The 21649-nt window shown below is 45.0% G+C and overlaps 1 protein-coding gene across 4 annotated transcripts in view; it reads right to left on the bottom strand.

Annotated features, from left to right (window-relative positions):
- PDE7A (phosphodiesterase 7A) overlaps positions 1 to 21649 on the bottom strand; it is a 138827-nt gene that overhangs the window by 29943 nt on the left and 87235 nt on the right. For all 4 annotated transcript variants that reach the window (XR_012754673.1, XM_075353225.1, XM_075353226.1 and 1 more), the window contains 2 exons: positions 7017 to 7168; positions 6801 to 6864 (listed from right to left, as the gene is read on the bottom strand). Coding sequence is in view for 3 of the 4 variants with exons in the window: in XM_075353225.1 (XP_075209340.1) it covers positions 6801 to 6864; positions 7017 to 7168 (216 nt within the window). In the remaining variant the exon portion in view is untranslated. The remainder of the gene's footprint in view (positions 1 to 6800; positions 6865 to 7016; positions 7169 to 21649) is intronic.

The raw sequence follows: 21649 nt of genomic DNA, 5'->3' as shown, positions 1-21649 counted from the left end.
AATGATTGTTGTACGTATACCCTCTTTCACTTGTAAAGCGCCATGGAATAAATGGCGCTATAATAATAAATAATAATAATAATTTTGATTCTATAGGTCAATTTTGATCACAATAAAAAAAAAAAAAGTGTGAGATTTATGATGATTTATCAGTCATTACATGTCTTACAATAGCAACACCCCATTAATTTAAAATATTCTTTGGAGGCATAATTTCAGACATATCCATATCTTGCACATATTAACAGCATCTTTATATATTAAGAGAAGAAGGGAATTTTGTTACTTACCGTAAATTCCTTTTCTTCTAGCTCTTATTGGGAGACCCAGACGATTGGGGTATAGCTACTGCCCTCTGGAGGCCACACAAAGCACTACATTAAAAGTGCAAGGCCCCTCCCCCTCTGGCTATACCCCCCCCGTGATATCACGGGTTCTCCAGTTTTAGTGCCAAAGCAAGAAGGAGGAAGCCAATAACTGGTTTAAACAAATTAACTCCGAATAACATCGGAGAACTGAAAAACCGTTCAACATGAACAACATGTGTACCCGCAAACAACAAAAAAACATCCCGAAGGACAACAGGGCGGGTGCTGGGTCTCCCAATAAGAGCTAGAAGAAAAGGAATTTACGGTAAGTAACAAAATTCCCTTCTTCTTCAGCGCTCTATTGGGAGACCCAGACGATTGGGACGTCCAAAAGCTGTCCCTGGGTGGGTAAATAAATACCTCATGTTAGAGCTGCAAAACAGCCCTCCCCTACGGGGGTGTCACTGCCGCCTGCAGGACTCTTCTACCTAAGCTGGCATCCGCCGAAGCATAGGTATGCACCTGATAATGCTTGGTGAAAGTGTGCAGACTGGACCAGGTAGCCGCCTGGCACACCTGTTGAGCCGAAGCCTGGTGACGTAATGCCCAGGACGCACCCACGGCTCTGGTGGAGTGGGCTTTTAGCCCTGAAGGAACCGGAAGCCCCGCAGAACGGTAGGCCTCTAGAATTGGTTCTTTGATCCATCGAGCCAGGGTGGCTTTAGAAGCCTGCAACCCCTTGCGCGGACCAGCGACAAGGACGAAAAGTGCATCGGCACGGCGTATGGGCGCCGTGCGGGAAATGTAGATTCTGAGTGCTCTCACCAGATCTAGCAAACGTAAGGCCTTTTCATACCGGTGAACCGGATGAGGGCAAAAGGAAGGCAAGGAAATATCCTGATTAAGATGAAAAGAGGATACGACCTTCGGAAGAAACTCCGGAATGGGGCGCAGCACAACCTTGTCCTGGTGGAACACCAGGAAGGGAGCCTTAGATGACAGAGCTGCCAGCTCAGACACTCGCCGAAGCGATGTGATCGCAACAAGAAACGCCACTTTCTGCGACAGCCGAGAAAAGGAAACTTCCTTCAGAGGCTCGAAGGGCGGCTTCTGGAGAGCAACTAGTACCCTGTTCAGATCCCATGGATCTAACGGTCGCTTGTACGGGGGCACAATATGACAGACCCCCTGCAGGAACGTGCGCACCTTAGGAAGACGTGCTAGACGCTTCTGAAAAAACACGGATAGTGCCGAAACTTGCCCTTTAAGGGAGCTGAGCGACAAGCCCTTTTCTAACCCCGATTGCAGGAAGGAAAGAAACTTGGGCAATGCAAATGGCCAGGGAGACACTCCCTGAGCAGAGCACCAGGACAAGAAAATCTTCCACGTTCTGTGGTAGATCTTAGCCGAATTCGACTTTCTAGCTTGTCTCATTGTGGCAACGACTCCCTGAGATAATCCAGCAGATGCTAGGATCCAGGACTCAATGGCCACACAGTCAGGTTCAGGGCCGCAGAATTCTGATGGAAAAACGGCCCTTGGGACAGTAAGTCTGGTCGGTCTGGCAGTGACCACGGTCGACCGATCGTGAGATGCCACAGATCCGGATACCACGACCTCCTCGGCCAGTCTGGAGCGACGAGTATGACGCGGCTGCACTCGGATCTGATCTTGCGTAGCACTCTGGGCAAGAGCGCCAGAGGCGGAAACACGTATGGGAGCTGAAACTGCGACCAATCTTGAACCAAGGCGTCTGCCGCCAGAGCTCTTTGATCGCGCGACCTCGCCATGAATGCCGGGACCTTGTTGTTGTGCCGGGATGCCATTAGGTCGACGTCCGGCACTCCCCAGCGGCGACAGATTTCCTGAAACACGTCCGGGTGAAGGGACCATTCCCCTGCGTCCATGCCCTGGCGACTGAGGAAGTCTGCTTCCCAGTTTTCTACGCCTGGGATGTGAACCGCGAATATGGTGGATGCTCTGTCCTCCACCCACATTAGAATGCGCCGGACTTCTTGGAAGGCTTGCCGACTGCGCGTCCCTCCTTGGTGGTTGATGTATGCCACCGCTGTGGAGTTGTCCGATTGGATTCGGATCTGCTTTCCTTCCAGCCACTGTTGGAAGGCCAGTAGAGCAAGATACACTGCTCTGATCTCCAGAACATTGATCTGAAGGGTGGACTCCTGCGGAGTCCACGTCCCCTGAGCCCTGTGGTGGAGAAATACTGCTCCCCACCCTGACAGACTCGCGTCTGTCGTGACCACTGCCCAGGATGGGGGCAGGAAGGATCTTCCTTGAGACAATGAGGTGGGAAGGAGCCACCATTGTAGAGAGTCTTTGGCCGTCTGGGAAAGCGAGACTTTCCTGTCCAGGGACGTTGACTTCCCGTCCCATTGGCGGAGAATGTCCCATTGAAGTGGACGCAGATGAAACTGCGCAAAGGGAACTGCTTCCATGGCTGCCACCATCTTCCCTAGGAAATGCATGAGGCGCCGCAAGGGATGCAACTGGCCCTGCAGAAGAGATTGCACCCCTGTCTGTAGTGACCGCTGCTTGTCCAGCGGAAGCTTCACTATCGCTGCTAGAGTATGAAACTCCATGCCAAGATACGTTAGTGACTGAGTCGGTGATAGGATCGACTTTGGAAAGTTGATGATCCATCCGAAAGACTGTAGAGTCTCCAGCGTAGCATTCAGGCTGTGCTGACATGCCTCCTGAGAGGGAGCTTTGACCAATAAGTCGTCTAGGTAAGGGATCACCGAGTGTCCCTGAGAGTGCAAGACTGCTACCACCGCCGCCATGACCTTGGTGAAGACCCGTGGGGCTGTCGCCAGACCAAATGGAAGAGCTACGAACTGAAAATGGTCGTCTCCTATCACAAAACGTAGAAAACGTTGATGTTCTGTAGCAATTGGCACGTGGAGATAAGCATCTTTGATGTCTATTGAGGCAAGGAAGTCTCCTCTGGACATTGAGGCAATGACAGAGCGGAGGGTTTCCATCCGGAACCTCCTGGCGTGCACATGTTTGTTGAGCAGTTTTAGGTCCAGAACAGGACGGAACGAGCCGTCCTTTTTTGGAACCACAAAGAGATTGGAGTAAAACCCTTGCCCTTGTTCCTGAGGAGGGACTGGGATAACCACTCCTTCCGCTTTTAGGGAATCCACCGCCTGCAGCAGAGCATCTGCTCGGTCTGGACGTGGGGAGGTTCTGAAGAACCGAGCTGGAGGACGAGAATTGAACTCGATTCTGTACCCGCGAGACAAAATGTCCGTCACCCACCGGTCTTTGACCTGTGACATCCAAATGCCGGAAAAGCGGGAGAGCCTGCCCCCGACCGGCGATGCGGCGGGGGGGGGGCTGGAAGTCATGAGGTAGCCGCTTTGGAAGCGGTACCTCCATTTGCTTTCTTGGGGCGTGTGTGAGTCCGCCACGAATCTGAGTTTCTTTGCGTCCTCTGAGTCCCTTTGGACGAGGTAAATGGTGTCTTGCCCGAACCTCGAAAGGACTGAAACCTCTGCTGCCACTTTTTCTGCTGAGGTTTGGATGTTCTGGGTTGTGGTAAAGAGGAGTCTTTACCCTTGGACTGCTTAATGATGTCAGCCAATGGCTCGCCAAACAGTCTATCTCTAGACAAAGGCAAACTGGTTAAACATTTTTTGGAACCAGCATCTGCTTTCCAGTCCTTTAACCACAAGGCTCTGCGCAAAACTACCGAATTGGCGGACGCCATTGAGGTGCGACTGGTAGATTCTAGGACCGCATTGATAGCGTAAGACGCAAACGCCGACATCTGCGTGGTAAGGTGCGCCACTTGCGGCACTGCTGGATGCATGATAGCATCCACTTTTGCTAAGCCAGCTGAAATAGCCTGGAGTGCCCATACGGCTGCGAATGCCGGAGCAAACGACGCGCCGATAGCTTCATAGACAGATTTTAACCAAAGGTCCATCTGTCTGTCATTGGCATCTTTAAGTGAAGCGCCATCCTCCACTGCAACTATGGATCTAGCTGCAAGTTTGGAAATCGGGGGGTCTACCTTTGGACACTGTGTCCAGCGCTTGACCACCTCAGGGGGGAAAGGGAAACGCGTATCTTTAGATCGTTTAGAGAAACGCCTTTCTGGGTGAGCGTCGTGCTTCTGGATTGATTCTCTGAAGTCAGAGTGATCTAACAAAGCACTCAATTTACGCTTGGGATAAAGGAAACGAAACTTTTCCTGCTCCGCAGCCGCCTCTTCTGCTGAAGGGGCTGGGGGAGAAATATCCAACAGCCTATTGATGGCTGAGATAAGGTCGTTTACCATGGCATCCCCATCAGGGGTATCCAGGTTGAGAGGGGTTCCAGGAATGGATTCCTGATCACTCTCATCAGACACATCACAGGGAGACTGATTGCGCTGAGACCCTGAGCAGTGTGAAGACGTCGAGGGTCTTTCCCAGCGAGCTCGCTTAGGGTGGCTGGGGCCATCATCTGAGTCATAATCCTCGGCCTGTGAAGCCGGGGACCCCCCTGTGGGCTGGATACATTCCAAGTAAGGGGGACCTGAGGACAGAGGCCTCGCCGTGCCCAGGGACTGAGCCCCATGCATAGATTGCAAGGTTTCAAGGATTTTTGCCATAGATACAGACATGTTATCTGCAAAAACTGCAAAGTCCGTCCCTGTCACCGGGGCAGAACTTACAAGCGTCTCAGCCTGGGTCGCTACCTCTCCTGACTCCGGCTGGCGAAGCAGCACCGGGTCGGAGCATTGCACACAATGGGGGTCATCGGAGCCTGCTGGTAGATTAGCCCCACATGCAGCACACGCAGTATACACAGCCCTTTTTGCCTTGGCCGCCTTGCGTTTTGAGGATGACATGTTGCTGCTTCCACAGAGCGATCTGGGATATGCAGCCAGAAGCGCACCTCACAGTGCAAGAAATACAATATCTATATATCTGTACCCAGTACACTGATACACAGTGAGGCACTAGAGGGACCAGCACAGAAAAATCGCTTACCGCCCGCTTAAAAAGCGGGTGTGTGGTCGCCAGATAGCCCCTAGTCCAGGTCTCCCAGAGCCTTGCGTCCTTCCTCCAGCCAGGCATGCATGTAATGGCTGCCGGCGTCTCGAGAGAGGAAGGGGGGCGGGCCCTGGGCGTTCCTGGCCAAGAGCGGGAAGCCTGCTTCCCTCTGTGCCAAGTGAGAGGGCTGGAGCATGTAAAACAGGCTCCAGCCCTCGTCGCTGCTAGCGAACAGCGTCTCTCCCCTACCCTGAATGACAGGGTGGGGGCGGGAACGAAACGGAGCTGCCGGCGTCCTAGGCCCAAAAAGCCGGGGACTAAATTTATAACCGCCGCCGCCGTAAAAGCGCGGACGGCGGATCCCCGGCTCACCACAAGTCACAGCAGCGCCGCCCGGTCCAGAGGGGGTCGGCGCTGCGTTCCCAAACACAAACAATCCCCCAGTAATCTGTAGGGACACCAACTCCACGTTGCGGTCCCCGGCGCACTACAACACCCAGCCAGCCCGGAGTGTGTCTGTGCCTGCCGGGGACACAGAGTACCTGTATGATGCAGGGCCTGTCCCTGATCGTACTCCTGCTCCGTCTCCATCAGGTTCTAATGGGTCTGTGGATGGAGCCCGGCATCAGAGCTTAGAGGCCGGCAGGATCCCACTTCCACAGAGCCCTACCAGGGGATGTGGAAGGAAAACAGCATGTCAGGCTCCAGCCCTGTACCAGCAATAGGTACCTCAACCTTACAACACCATCCAGGGGTGAGAAGGGAGCATGCTGGGGACACTATATGTGTCCTCTTTTCTTCCATCCGAAACAGTCAGCAGCTACTGCTGACTAAAATCTGTGGAGCTATGCATGGAATGTCTGACCTCCTTCGCACACAAAGCTAAAACTGGAGAACCCGTGATATCACGGGGGGGGTATAGCCAGAGGGGGAGGGGCCTTGCACTTTTAATGTAGTGCTTTGTGTGGCCTCCAGAGGGCAGTAGCTATACCCCAATCGTCTGGGTCTCCCAATAGAGCGCTGAAGAAATGTGGATTACGCCAACAAAACATTAGACTGCATCTATCAAAGTTCCATTTTATTAAACTTTCCTGGCCAGCATGTCTATATACAAAAAAGGTATCTACTGACAGATTCCCTTTAAGACTCAAAATTTACAGTTAGGCTGGCTTCACATCCACGGTTTTCTGCCGCAATGCCGGATCCGTCAGAAATGCGGTACAGTTCAATGGAATCACAGCAAGATAAGGTTACAGGCGGCCGCATGTGACCTTATCTTGCAGCGATTCCTCTGTATTGAGCTGTACCGCATTTCTGACGGATCCGGCATTGCGGCAGAATAACGTTGATGTGTGCACAGCCTTACATGTGTCATTGGAAGTAAAAGGGTCACATAATCTTTAAGTAAGAGATTGTAAAATTGTGGTTAAGTTTACCCAAAAAATAAAATTATGAGCAATCATACGCAGTGACATTATTTCCTTACCATTAGTCAATCTATCAAAAAGAAATATATCAAAATTCCAGTTCCCGACTTTTTCCAGCATACACTGAAAAGAGGAAAGAAGAATTAACCACCTGAGAGCCAGAAAAGAGAGAAAACATAGGCAAGACAGATGAAGCAATCAATAGATGGCGATGTGTTATAGGAAAAGCTGGTTTCTGACATACAGGGATTATATAAGATAATGTCTGCACCAACCTTGGCTTGTCCATTGTAGTCATCGTCCAAGATGTACAATGAATTCTGTGCAGTGACACCGCGGAAAAATCGTGAAGACCTTAGGTACCGCTGAAAACTTAACAGCCTGCGGATGTTTCTAGCAGACAAGGAGAGTTCGATTTCGGAGTGTGCTAGGAAGAAGAATAGTATTATAAAGTCAGATCAGACAGGATATAATCACTGTAGATGAGCAGTATCAAAACAGTCAACATATTAGGTCCCAAACATCAGCACAAATGCTGAAATTACCTGGGTAATTATATACAGATCATAAAGAGCTACCATCTTTAAGTGCCCAAATGGTCCTTATGTAGAACACCTCTTATCGTTCTACAGCAGCTATTCCTCAGTTGTGGGCATTCGAAGCACAAACCCTATATTGTACTTTAATGGGGTTCTTGGCTTGAGGTTTAACAAAACACATTGAGGACATGATTTTACAGCACTTGCTAATATACAAGTATTACAAGTCCTCATCCGGCATGGGTTCCTGGTACTGCTCATACATTTGTCAGCAGGGTTTTTCTGGAGAATACTTTCTATTTCATGTTACCTTTATCTTCTTTTGGGTGCCTCTCCTGAACAGATGGACACCGAAGACCAATTCATTAAAGTGAATAAATCAATATTCTAGCGCAACTTGCTCTGAAAAGTTGCAAAATGTTTGTGCACCGTGAAAATTTTTGCGATTTGTGTTTTTCACACCATTTCTGCCCAGCACCGCCAAAATGGACGGAGCTGGGGTGAGACCGGGGCATGACACAACAACTTGTCTAATTCATGACAAGCTATGGTGTTCATAATGTCACTCATCACTCACTCTTGGCCTTGACTGGAGTAAGACTGGTGGCGATACATACAGAGGTGCACACCACTTGTCAGACACTCCTGATTCATTTGTAGGAGCACACTCTTGATCAATTAGGAAAGTCTGATTAACCACTCCTCCTCATCAAGACCTCATGAACATTACCAGACTAGATGAATCAGAGCCATATACTATAGAGCAGGGGTCCCCCAACCTGTGGCTCAAAAGACACACTTGGCTTGCGGGCACGTGACATGTGGCTCGCGACAGGCTTCCAGCTCATTGCATTAGCACCAGGTCTAGCAAACAGCAATGAAGAGCAGGTCTATAGATGGTGACTTTTGTGACTAGCCCCAAAGGGGAGAACAGATCTGAATGGAGGTAAGGTAGAAACACCTGGATTTCGGAATACTGCCTCTGTGCGATTTCTGTGGAAAAGCTTCAGCTGTCATACTGGTAATGGGGGCTCTGGGCATCACTACTGTGAGGGGCGGGAGCTGGATGGGGCTCACTATACTTTTTCAGTGTTAAAATATTTTTATTAAATGGTTTAACAATTAAAGGGGGAAAATTAATATAATAGAAAGTATTTAAATAATGCACATAAATTACAGATTAACAACAAACTTAATATAATCTATACCTAGACCATAAGGAAGGGAGGAGAGTGAAAGGAAATAGGAAGTTGGAGATCAAATAGTTTTATTGGTTGGGTTAAGTGGAAGGGGGAAGGAGAGAAAAAGAAAAGAGGGACATAGGAGAACTATATTAAAAAAAAAAAAAACAAAAAAAACCCAAAAAACTAACAATACAATAGTGCACAAACTAACTTTTATATAACCTTAAATAACTATGTTGAGTTACAAAAACCCATAAAGTAAATGACCACAATATATAATTAAATCATGGGAATAGTAGGCAAGAAGGTATTTCATATAATGAACATGTATTTAAAAACCGAAAATAAGCTAATTATCCATAGCGATAAGACAAATAAGTTACGTAATACTCTGGAGGTACTCATTCCAGAGGTTCCACTGTTTATGGTATTTAGGAAAGCAATTATTTAAAGTGGCGTGTCTTCACTATACTTTTTCAGAGCTGAATGTGGCTCTCAAGTTCAGAAAGGCTGGGGACCTCTGCTATAGAGGAAAGCCTACTCGCTCCTATAAGTGCAGTGTAATCCTACATGGCACCAACATAATTCTGTTTGACATACCCCATGACAAAGTCAAGCAGGGATCAGGGTGTTGTATAAAGGCAACTCAAATATGTTTTTGTCTCAAAAACACTGCAAGTGGTTCCTTGGTTTTTTTTTTTTACCATAATCTGCAAATATCTACACTTCGGATGCCCCAAGATTATAATCTCATAGGGCACATCTGACTATTTAAAAGGGGTTGCCCGACGAACAAAGTTTGGACACACCTTCTCATTCAAAGAGTTTTCTTTTTTTCGTGACTCTGAAAATTGTAGATTCACATTGAAGGCATCAAAACTATGAATTAACGCATGTGGAATTAAATACTTAATAAAAAAAAGTGTGAAACAACTGAAAATATGTCTTATATTCTATGTTCTTCAAAGTAGCCACCTTTTGCTTTGATTACCGCTTTGCACTTGGCATTCTCTTGATGAGCTTCAAGAGGTAGTCACCGGAAATGGTTTTCCAACAGTCTTGAAGGAGTTCCCAGACATGCTTAGCACTTGTTGGCCCTTTTGCCTTCACTCTGTGGTCCAGCTCACCCCGAACCATCTCAATTGGGTTCAAGTCTGGTGACTGTGGAGACCAGGTCATCTGGCGTAGCACCCAATCACTCTCCTTCTTAGTCAAATAGCCCTTACCCAGCCTGGAGGTGTGTTTGGGGTCATTGTCCTGTTGAAAAATAAATGATGGTCCAACTAAAACGCAAACTGGATGGAATAGCACGCCGCTGCAAGATGCTGTGGTAGCCATGCTGGTTCAGTATGTCTTCAATTTTGAATAAATCCTCAACAGTGTCACCAGCAAAGCACCCCCACACCATCTCCTCCATGCTTCACGGTGAGAACCAGGCATGTAGAGTCCATCCGTTCACCTTTTCTGCGTCGCACAAAGACACGGTGGTTGGATCCAAAGATCTCAAATTTGGACTCATCAGACCAAAGCACAGATTTCCACTGGTCTAATGTCCATTCCTCGTGTTCTTTAGCCCAAACAAGTCTCTTCTGCTTGTTGTCTATCCTTAGCAGTGGTTTCCTAGCAGCTATTTTACCATGAAGGCCTGCTGCACAAAGTCTCCTCTTAACAGTTGTTCTAGACATGGGTCTGCTGCTAGAACTCTGTGTGGCATTGACCTGGTCTCTAATCTGACCTGCTGTTAACCTGCGATTTCTGAGGCTGGTGACTCAGATAAACATATCCTCCGCAGCAGAGGTGACTCTTTGTCTTCCTTTCCTGCGGCGGTCCTAATGTGAGCCAGTTTGTTTGTAGCGTTTGATGGTTTTTGCCACTGCACTTGGGGACACTTTCAACGTTTTCCAAATTTTTCGGACTGACTGACCTTCATTTCTTAAAGTAATGATGGCCACTCGTTTTTCTTTACTTAGCTGCTTTTTTACTTGCCATAATACAAATTCTAACAGTCTATTCAATAGGACTATCAGCTGTGTATCCACCAGACTTTGGCACAACACAACTGATGGTCCCAACCCCTTTTATAAGGCAAGAAATCCCACTTATTAAACCTGACAGGGCACACCTGTGAAGTGAAAACCATTTCCGGTGACTACCTCTTGAAGCTCATTAAGAGAATGGCAAGAGTGTGCAAAGCAGTAATCAAAGCAAAAGGTGGCTACTTTGAAGAACCTAGAATATAAGACATATTTTCAGTTGTTTCACACTTTTTTGTTAAGTATGTCATTCCACATGTGTTAATTCATAGTTGTGATGCCTTAAACGTGAATCTACAGTTTTCAGAGTCATGAAAATAAAGAAAACTCTTTGAATGAGAAGGTGTGTCCAAACTTTTGGTCTGTACTGTATGTAAAGCACCCGAACTTCGAACCCAAACTCTGGGTCTTTTTTTTGGGTAAATTCTGTGTTCGGTATGAACACCGAATTTCGGGTTTGCTCGTATCTACAGACAAGCATAAGGGTAACAATGTGTTGAAGATTTGACTCTCGGGCTCCATATCTCACCATCCACTACAGCGTTAAATGCAAGACTAACTTCATTTTATAGACAATCTTTGTGTAAATAACTTTGACTTGCAACTATTTAGCATATGATTAATTAGGCAGATTCTTGTCATGTTGCTGGATTGCTAGCCTGTAAACATCCGTTAGAACAGATCCGTTAGAAGAAACTGAAGCGGCAGAACTTTTCTTCCTAACATTGGAGTCTATCAAGACTAGATCCATTCATGGATTGCTATTTATCTTACATTTGTAACGGATCCTTTAAGAAAAGGACACATCCATTACAATTACAAATACAAGTAACACTGATGTCTAAATCGCAATACATAGACTCAATAGATTCCAATGTTAAAAAAAAAAAAAAATGGATCTGCCAGACATCAGTTATTTAACAACAGACAAAAAAAATTGTGTTTGCACAACTTTTTTTCCCTACAGATCTCTGCAGGATCCGTTCTAAAAGATGATTACTGTATATGTGAACGCAGCTTTACTGTTTGGCTCCTGGTTGAGGAAAAATCTTTTTCTTCCTGTAAACTACATATTAAAACCTGTTCCCACAAGCCCGAATAGTAGTGTTTTATCAGCTAGTTTTCCAAGCAAAAGGTCACTGGTTTGAATCAAAAGCAGCCATGAAGATTTCCCAAGAAAAGAGAAAACGGCATCATCCAACTCATCAATAGCCATCTCTTGGCCAAGAAAATTGCCCAACTGCATCATGTGATTGCCATGAGAGTTGGGAGAGTATGACATGAAGTCTGTCCATCCATCCAAAAGCCAAGATGTAAATGTCCAGGCAAAATATTGTGAGTCAGCAAGTCGGCTCATTACAAGGTTTATCAGTTCTGGCGCTACAAACACGACAGTGGAGGTGGCGTGTATGCATCTTAATAGAGAGATCACAGACGTCCATGTGACGTATGTTACACGAGTCTGGAATGGTGGGTTGAAAAAAGGTGAAGAAGCCTCAACTTTAATATCGGAAGCGAAGGTTTATGTTTGCCAAAAAGTACGATAAATGGACAGTAGAAGATTGGAAATGAAGGGATTTGAAGCGATAAGATGAAAGTCAATAGACTAGTCTCTGATGAGTGCAAATGGGTCTGGAAGAAACAAAGACAACAGGCGCTAACGGACTGAGAAATTGAAGGAACTGTTACGTTTGGTGGAGGAAGCCTGTTGATAGTCTTTCACAACCAAAGGTGCTGGATACTTTGGATAGTTGACCAGGATTGATGGTGGTCTCAAAGCTGAGCTATATGGGAGTATCCTATAAGACTACTTACTTCGTACACTTGAGAACTAAGGGTATGAAAAGGACGAGAGTGTTCCAGCAGGACAATGACCCGAAGCATACATCGAGATTGGCAAATAAATGGTTCAATGGCAATGATGTATAGGTGCTGTATTGGCCCCCACAGTGCTCAGACCTCAACTCTATTGAATACTTGTGGGTAGAGTTGAAGAAATGCTGTATACATACCCAAGTCAGTCAACCAGTATGCACAAATAATGGGAACGTGTAGAAGAGACCTAGGATCAGATTTTGACCGAGATACTCTCAAATCTGATAAAAAGCATTCCCAGAAGGATTCAGGCAGTGTTGAAAGCCAAAAGGGTGGATTTACAAAATAATTAAAATTTAGACTTTTAGGAGCAAAACAATAAAAATGTACTGACATGACAAGAATCTATATAATTAATCATATGCTAAATACAGGTGCATCTTAATAAATTAGAATATCAAAAAGTTACAAAGGGAAACACATTAAATAGAGTCATTACAGAGTGAACTATTTCAAGTGTTTATTTCTGTTAATGTTGATTATGGCTTACAGCCAATGAAAGCCCAAAAGACATCATCTCAGCATTCAAAATGGTTTCCTAGTCTGGTTCAGTAGGCTACAAAATCATGGTGAAGACTGCTGACTTGACAGATGTCCAGAAGGCAGTCATTGACACCTTCCACAAGGAGAATACGCCACAAAAGATCATTGCTAAAAGAAGCTGGCTGTATCCAAGCATACTAATGGAAAGTTGAGTGGAAGGAAAAATTGTGGTAGAAAAAAGGTACACAAGCAACCGGGATAATCGCAGCCTTGACAGGATTGCTAAGAAAAAGCCATTCAAAAATTTGCGGGAGATTCATAAGGAGTGAACTGCTGCTGGAGTCAGTGCTTCAAGAGCCACCACACACAGATGTATCCAGGACATGGGCTACAACTGTCGCATTCCTTGGTCAAGCCACTCATAACCAATAGAAAACAGCAGAAGCATCTTACCTGGGCCAAGGAGAAAAAGAACTGGACTGTTTGCTAAGTAATACAGGGTGTTGTTTTCAGATGACAGTAAATATTGCATTTAATTTGGAAATCCGGGTCCTAGAGTCTGGAGGGAGAGTGGAGAGGCCACACTCCAAGCTGCTTGAGGTCTAGGATGAAGTTTCCACAATCAGTGATGGTTTGGGGAGCCATGTCATCTGCTGGTGTAGGGCCACTGTGTTTTATCAACACCAAAGTCAGTGCAGCCATCTACCAGGAAATTTTAGAGCACTTCATGCTTCCCTCTGCCGACAAGCTTTTTGGAGATGGAAATTTCATTTTCCAGAAGGACTTGGCACCTGTCCACACTGCCAAAATACCAATACCTGGTTTAATAACCACAGTATCACTGTGCTTGATTGGCCAGCAAACTCACCTGACCTAAACCACGTAGAGGAAGATGAGAGACACAGGACCCAACAATGCAGATGAGCTGAAGGCTGCTATCAAAGCAACCTGGGCTTCCATAACACATCAGCAGTGCCACAGGCTGATCGCCTCCATGCCACGCTGCATTGATGCAGAAATTCATGCAAAAGAAGCCCCGACCAAGTATTGAGGTATTTACTGTACAGACTTTTCAGTAGGCGCCAACATTTCTGAGTTTAAAATCATTTTTTCAGTTGGTCTTATATAATAATCTAATTTTCTGAGATAATGACTTTTGGGTTTTCATTGGCTGTAAGCCATAATCATCATCATTAACAGAAATATACACTTGAAATAGATCACTCTGTGTGTAATGACTCTTTATAAACAGATGTGCATTCCCTTTTTTTATTGAATTACTGAAATTAACTTTTTGATTATATTCTAATTTATTGAGATGCACTTGTAGTTGGAAGTCAAATTTATGTATGAGATCGCCAAGATGATGAAGTCAACAGCTCAAAACATTATTACTAGTAATGAGCAAGCAGTACCATGCTCAGGTGCTCTGTACTCGTAATGAACAGTTGGACACTCGGACGGGCTCAACTTGTGTACTACCTATAATGGAAGTCAATGGGGAACTCGGGCATTTTTCATGAGTCGAGTCTCTGCGAACATCTAACAGCTGCTTATGAGTACAGAGGACCAAGCATGGTAGTGCTCACTCAGCATTGTTACCCTTTTGTTCATCAGTGTATTTAGTATCCATCACTATCTGGTGCTGGCCTTTTTGTTTAATAAAAGATTAATAAAATCCCCATTCTGGGGCTGTCTAATCATAAGTTAGTGTCAAACGGACTGATAAGTGCTCATAATGCGAAAGGGCCCGACTTTCAAACCTGTAAAAGGTTCTTTTGTCAAAAGCTAGAAACCTCTAGGCCAGGTGTTCAGGATTGCTCCATTTTTTAGGATTGTAATGAGTAGTCTAATAAAATTTAGTTTTAAAGTTATTCTGCAAATGATGGATACCTCCATGTATTATATATACACCTTACATATCTGTAAGATGTTACCTAGGTTGCAGTCACTCGTATACTAAAATTGTGTAAGATTAGGAAAACATCTTTAACTACTTGAAATTTAACAACGGGAATCTGTCAGAAGCATCAACCCTCCTAAGCATATACATGGGCATGAAGGTCATAGAAAGTTGACTAAAATGACACCTTGATATCTGTGATCCGATGTATTATTCCAGAGAAATACACATTTGTTCTTATATGCAAGTGAGCAGTTACGATCTATGGGCCGGACACTAATCTCTGGAGTCAGATTCTCCGGGAGATCAGTTTACAAAATGGGGAGACATAACATATCTCATAAATCACACAGAGCTCTGTAGTAAGATTAGCACACAGCACAGCAAAAGTGAACTTTGTCTAATTACAAACACCTCTGCACCTGCAGCTCTCCCCTTCTAGTGCAGTCAGCTCTGCTGTAGAGCGATGTATGATTCGTATGATTACAACCAACTTCTTCAGCTTGCATCTGTCAGCATTTAGTGTATGAGAGGGGCAGTACATACTGAAAACAGTAGGACTATATTTGTAATTAGGCAAAGCTCAGCTCTGCTGTAGTTAATGTAAGCGCGCCCAGCTCTGCAGTCAGATCAGGAAAACAGAGAGCAGCCATTACATGTCTCACTCTGGTAACGCCTTCTTTAATTTACAATAAGCTCTGGAGGCGAATTCTCTGGGAGATCTATATCCTGCCCATAGAACTTAATGGCACATTTACATATTGCAAAAAAATATATATATTATAAAAAACAAACAAACAAAAAAACCCTACCTTCTCACCCCCTGTGGGTGGTTATTTGTCCTTCCTCATTCTCGGGTCCTGTACCAGAGGCCTGTGAGTTTGAGGGTTCTGCGCAGGATCTTAGTTGTTCCCAGCACTGCACTTTTCTGGACAGAGAGCTCAGATGTTGCTCCTGGAATCTGTTGCAGCCATTTTTCCAATTTACGGGTCACTGCTCCAAGTGCTCCTATCACCACTGGAATCACTGTTTTCTTCACCTTCCACATCTTCTCCAGTTGTTCTTTAAGGCCCTGGTATTTTTCTAGATGCTCATATTCCTTCTGATGTTACTGTCATTAGGCACTGCTACATCTATTATCATTGCTGTCTTCTGATACTTGTCTATTATCACGATACCTGGTTGGTTAGCTACCACTTGCTTATCCGTCTGGATCTTGAAGTCCCACAGGATTTTAGCCCTTTCATTCTCCACCACTTTTTCTGGGGTCTCCCACCTGGACATAGGGGGACTTAGCCCATACGCTGTACAGATATTCCTGTATACAATTACCGCTACTTGGTTGTGGCGTTCGGTGTACGCTGTTCCTGCTTGCAATTTGCATCCTGCCACTGTGTTGGATTATTTCTGTGGTTTCTTTACATAGTCTACACCTTGAGTCTTGTCTTGTGTGGTAGGTCCCTGCTTCTATGGATCTGGTACTTAGCTCCTGCTCTTGTGCTGCTAGGATTAGTGCCTCTGTGCAGTCCTGGAGTCCAGCTTTCTCCAGCCATTGGTAGGATTTCTTCATGTCAGCCACCTACATTATCTGTCTATGGTACATTCCATGCAGCGGCATGTCTTTCCATGGCACTTCATGTTCTTGTTCTTCCTTCCCACACTGTTGTTGTTGCTGTCTTAGGCTCTCCTTCAGCATCTCATCTTTTGGTGCCATTTTTCTGATGTATTCCTGGATACTTCTTGTTTCATCGATGATGGTGGCTTGGACACCTATCAAGCCTCAACCACCCTCCTTTCTGTTGGTATACAATCTTTGGGTGTTTGACTTGGTATCTGATAACTGGCAGAGCGTATGTATTGATGGCGCGGATCTTATTCTTCCCATTGAGCTGGCTCTTTAGGACCTGTCTTACCCTTTGATGATATTTGGATGTTGCTGCTTTCCTTGCCTCCTCATCATGGTTACCGTATCCCTGTGGGATGCCAAGGTACTTTTAGCAGGTTTGTACATCTGCTAATTGCCCTGCCGGTAGCTCTACTCCATCAGTCTTTACTACCTTGCCTGTCTATGACCAGCCGACCACACTTCTCCAGTCCGAAGGACATCCTGATGTCTTCGCTGTATATCCTGGTCAGGTAGATCAGTGAACTGATGTCTCGTTCATTTTTTGTATACAGCTTGAGGTCATCCATGTAGAGTAGGTGGCTGATGGTGCTTCCACTCTTGAACTTGTATCCATAGCCAGACTCTGTTATTAGCTACTGAGGGGGTTCAAACCTATGCAGAATAGCAATGGGGATAGTGCATCACCTTGGTATATGCCACATTTTATGGATACTTGTGCTAGTTGCCTAGAGTTGACTATCAGTGTTGTCCTCCATAGCCCCATTGAGTTGCTGAGGAAGGTTCTTAATTTCCTATTGACACTGTAGAGAGCCAAGCATTCACAGATCCATGTGTGGCATAGAGTCATAGGCTTTCCTATAGTCAATCCAGGCTGTGCTGAGATTAGTCTGTCTGGATCTTGAGTCTTGAGAGACTGCTCTATCCACTAGCAGCTGGTGCTTAGAGCCTCTGGTGTTGTTCCCAATGCCTTTCTGAGCTGGATTCATGTAGCGATTCATATGGTTCTGTAGCTTGGTAGCTATGATGCCTGACAGGAGTTTCCATGTCGTAAGGCAGGTTATTGGGCGATAGTTGGATAGAATTGTGCCTTTACAAGGGTCCTTCATGATTAGCACTGTTCTTCCTTGTGTTAGCCAAGCTGGGTGGTGGCCTGCTTCTAGCAGTTGGTTCATCTGTTTTGCCAGACGTTCATGTACTGCTGTCAATTTCTTTAGCCAGTAGGTGTGGATCATGTCTGGGCCAGGTGCTGTCCAGCTCTTCATGTTCTTGACACGCTCTTGGATGTCTACTTCTGTGATGGTGACTGGTTCTTGTTCTGGGTGGTTATTGTGTTTCATTCTCAGATCTTACAGTCACTTTGCACCGGTGTTTTGTGGTGTTTTTTTCCTTCTCCCATATGTCCCTCCAGTATTGTTCAGTCTCTGCTATCGGTGGAATTGCTGCTACTGTGCTGTTAAGGCCCCGTCACACACAGAGATAAATCTTTGGCAGATCTGTGGTTGCAGTGAAATCATGGACATATTGTTCCATTTGTACACAGCCACAAACCTGGCACTGATTGTCCACAATTTCACTACAACCACAGATCTGCTGCAGATTTATCTGTGTGTGTGACAGGGCCTTTACTCTGCAGCTGGGAATACATCTTGGATGGTTCTTTGGAGAACAAGGTATTTATCCTCCTGGCCTCAGCTTCTCTAGTGTATCTCCCTAGTCTTGCAGCCAGTGCTGTAAGCCTTTGTTTTGTAGTCTCTAGGGCTTCAGATGGAGTCAGGCCTTTGTACTTGTTCAGCTTGGTCTTATTATTGATCTTTACACCCTTCTGTGCTTGTTAGTTGGCTGACTTCTCTTCGTGTCACCTTGATTTTTGCCTCCAGTCTTCTTTTCCATGGTGGGCACGTGCTTTTGTTGTTCTTGCTGGTATAGCCAAGCATTTCCAGAATTACTGAGGCGGTGGCATAGATCAGTTTATTAGTTTGTGTTATGGTGGTGGTAGGTATTGATGCGAGTGCTCTATTGGCATCTTCTAGCATACTTTCTGGTGGTATCTCTCTGCTGAGACTTGGCAATCGGTCTCTGGGGTTCATGGTATTTAGTTTCTCTATGATTTTCTGTTTCAGATCAGCTGTTGTACCCTCTAGTTGCAGGATTGGATCAGGATTTTCAGGGGGTTACACATGTTCTTCCAGGTCTTCCTGTGGTGTGGATATGCAGTGCAGTTGATCTATCTCAAGTTGTGATAATAGCTTTCTCTTTACGATATTGAAGCGTTGGGTGACTAGTTGTTTCTCAGTCAATGGACATTCAGGTCTTTTATCCATCCATAGTTTCCTCATATGCTTTATGTATCCCCTCTCATTTGGTCTGCTGTTGTAGTAGCATTTTATCAGATCCAGGTTCTCTTGCCTTGTCCATTTATGGTTTGTTCCAGTAGCCCATTTATCATCAGGTTGTCCTGGTTCCTCAACATCTGACGCGGACCTTGTTAATCCGGGCGACGTCCGAGCCGGCATGACTCTCTTTGTTCGTGACCCTCTCATGTTTACTGAGGTAGGCATTATAGTGTTAGGGGGTCTTGCCTAAGGACCCCTACTGGTATACTGGTGGATGTGCACTTTAACTACTACCCTAATAACAGCCACCAGAAGGTAGGTAGGTATAGTGTTTAGAGGCTTTTTCCCAAGCTATATAGTAATTTATCTTTATATATATATTTTTTCCACGTGGCAGGGCAGGGATTTGAACCCCAGTCTCCCATGTGGGAGGCAGTCCATTTAACCACTACACTATACCAGCTATATATATTTCTCTGAAATAGGACATCGGATCATGAATATTAAGGTATCATCTTATTCAACTTTGTGACCTGAATGCCCATACAGATGACTTAGGAGGGTTGAGCTTTCTCACAAAGTCCCAAAATCCCTTTACGGCCATTTTATGATTGAAATTAGTCGAACCTTGCATGCTTCACGCCTGGTGTCAAAAAGGGTCTTGGAAAATATTTTTGCCTGGCTGCCAACAGGGTCTCTTTTTCTCTGATGAAGCAGATGAGAGAGGAATAGGAAAAGTCTTAGAAAAGTATCTGCTGCTAGTGTCGTGGTGCCAGATACACATGACGCCTTCAGAAGCCTCTCACCATGAGAGACGCGCACAATATTAGGCAGGTGCTTTTACTGTTAGAGCACATGACTGGCTGTAACTGCCACACAACCATAAGTGTCACCATGAGATTTCAGAGACCAAACTGATCACAGTGCCACTAACTAAAAAAAAAAAAAAAAAAAAAAAATTTGTTCCTTTTTGACAACCTCTAATCTGCACGGACGCATTCATTTTTCAAGTACATTTTGCTGATCAGGAGTTTTAGCCTATATTAAAGTGCAGAGCTGTATTTATAATTCTGCATGATACAAAAGACAATTTGCCTAAATTCCAGTTCAGACCAGTGTCTATCCAAAACTCTAATGTATAAACAGTAAAATGATGTTCAGAGGACACACCACAAGGGATAACATGCACCTTATATCAGGAAATGGCACGTAGTGAATATACAAGCAGGCTATTGTGATATTACTGTGGTCCTGTCCCAAAACAAACATTCTGGAAGCTTAAAATAACATTTTCCAAGAAGTCAATGACAGTATGATGGATGCAAGATATTTGTGGTTATCCAGCCCATGGGTTATATGAAGATAAACAAATGCAGCAATGGCGACACCTAGTGGTGAAACAAACATCTCACAGACAAAATGAGAGTAATTGAGGACAACTCAACTTTATTAGAATTAATAAGAGCTTGTCTGGGTTTTAGCATTACTAACACATACAATCCCGTCACTCAGGTCATCGCTAGCAATGCAGCAGGGATAACGTCCATCATTCTCCTAAATGACGCAAGCAATTACTGGCCTTAGCCTCCATTCTGGCACGGTCTGCCATTGGCTCATGCAGCCAGCTATTGGCTGAGGCTGTGACCGCTAAAAAGGCCAGTGAGGATCAGCAGAGACAAAGTGGGGTGACTAGGCCAATACTGTTTATTTTGATACATTTTCTAACCTTAGTCCCAAACAACCTACTAAGGCTAATTTCACACATCAGTTTTTTTCCCATCAGGCACAATCCGGAAAAAAACGGGGAAAACTGATCCGGCGCCGGATCAGTTTTATCCCCATTGATTTGTATTAGCGCCGGATTGTGCCCGATGGCCTTGCGTTGCATCCGGCTTTTGCTGGATCCGTCATAATTGCCTGAAGTGGCGGCCGGAGGGAACGTATCTTGGAACTTTTTTGTGCGTCAAAAAAACCGCATCGCGCCGGATCCGGCATAATGCGGTAAAAAAAGAGATGCGGCCGCCAGAACCGATTTTGTAAACCGAGCATGCTCCAATGTATTGAAAAAAACGGATCCAGCAAAAAAACAAAACTTAAAGGATGCAAAAACGGATGCGCCAGATCCGTTTTTTCAAGGAGCAGGTATATTGGAACCGTCAAAAAAAGGATCAGGCACATCAGTTTTTGCATATTGTGCGCCGGATCCGTTGCATCAGACACACGCCGGATTGTGCCTGATGCCAAAAAACTGATGTGTGAAATTAGCCTAAGTGTGTCTGTCAGCAGAGAATGACCGTACAAACCAAGTTCACACAGTCTGTGCACCCTTGGCGTGGCTAAATATTTAAAAAAAAAAAAAACAAAACCCACACCTTTCCACCTCCTTCTGTTCCCTCTCTCTCCATTCCCACTCCTCAACTTTTCTATGATTGACATGTGGGAAGGTATACTTCAATAATTAGCCCCGAGCGCCTGTACTTGGTTTGAACAGTGTCATTCTGTGCAGACACACATCTCTTGACAAGCTATGGATATCTTTAGCAGAATAAATATATTTTTTTATAATTTTTACATACAGTTAGGTCCAGAAATATTTGGACAGTGACACAAGTTTTGTTATTTTAGCTGTTTTCAAAAACATGTTCAGAAATACAATTATATATATAATATGGGCTGAAAGTGCACACTCCCAGCTGCAATATGAGAGTTTTCACATCCAAATCGGAGAAAGGGTTTAGGAATCATAGCTCTGTAATGCATAGCCTCCTCTTTTTCAAGGGACCAAAAGTAATTGGACAAGGGACTCTAAGGGCTGCAATTAACTCTGAAGGCGTCTCCCTCGTTAACCTGTAATCAATGTAGTTAAAAGGTCTGGGGTTGATTACAGGTGTGTGGTTTTGCATTTGGAAGTTGTTGCTGTGACCAGACAAC

Source organism: Anomaloglossus baeobatrachus, chromosome 6 (assembly GCF_048569485.1).
Source record: "Anomaloglossus baeobatrachus isolate aAnoBae1 chromosome 6, aAnoBae1.hap1, whole genome shotgun sequence".
Taxonomy (NCBI): Eukaryota; Metazoa; Chordata; class Amphibia; order Anura; family Aromobatidae; genus Anomaloglossus; species Anomaloglossus baeobatrachus.
This window is presented reverse-complemented; position numbering and strand designations above follow the sequence as displayed.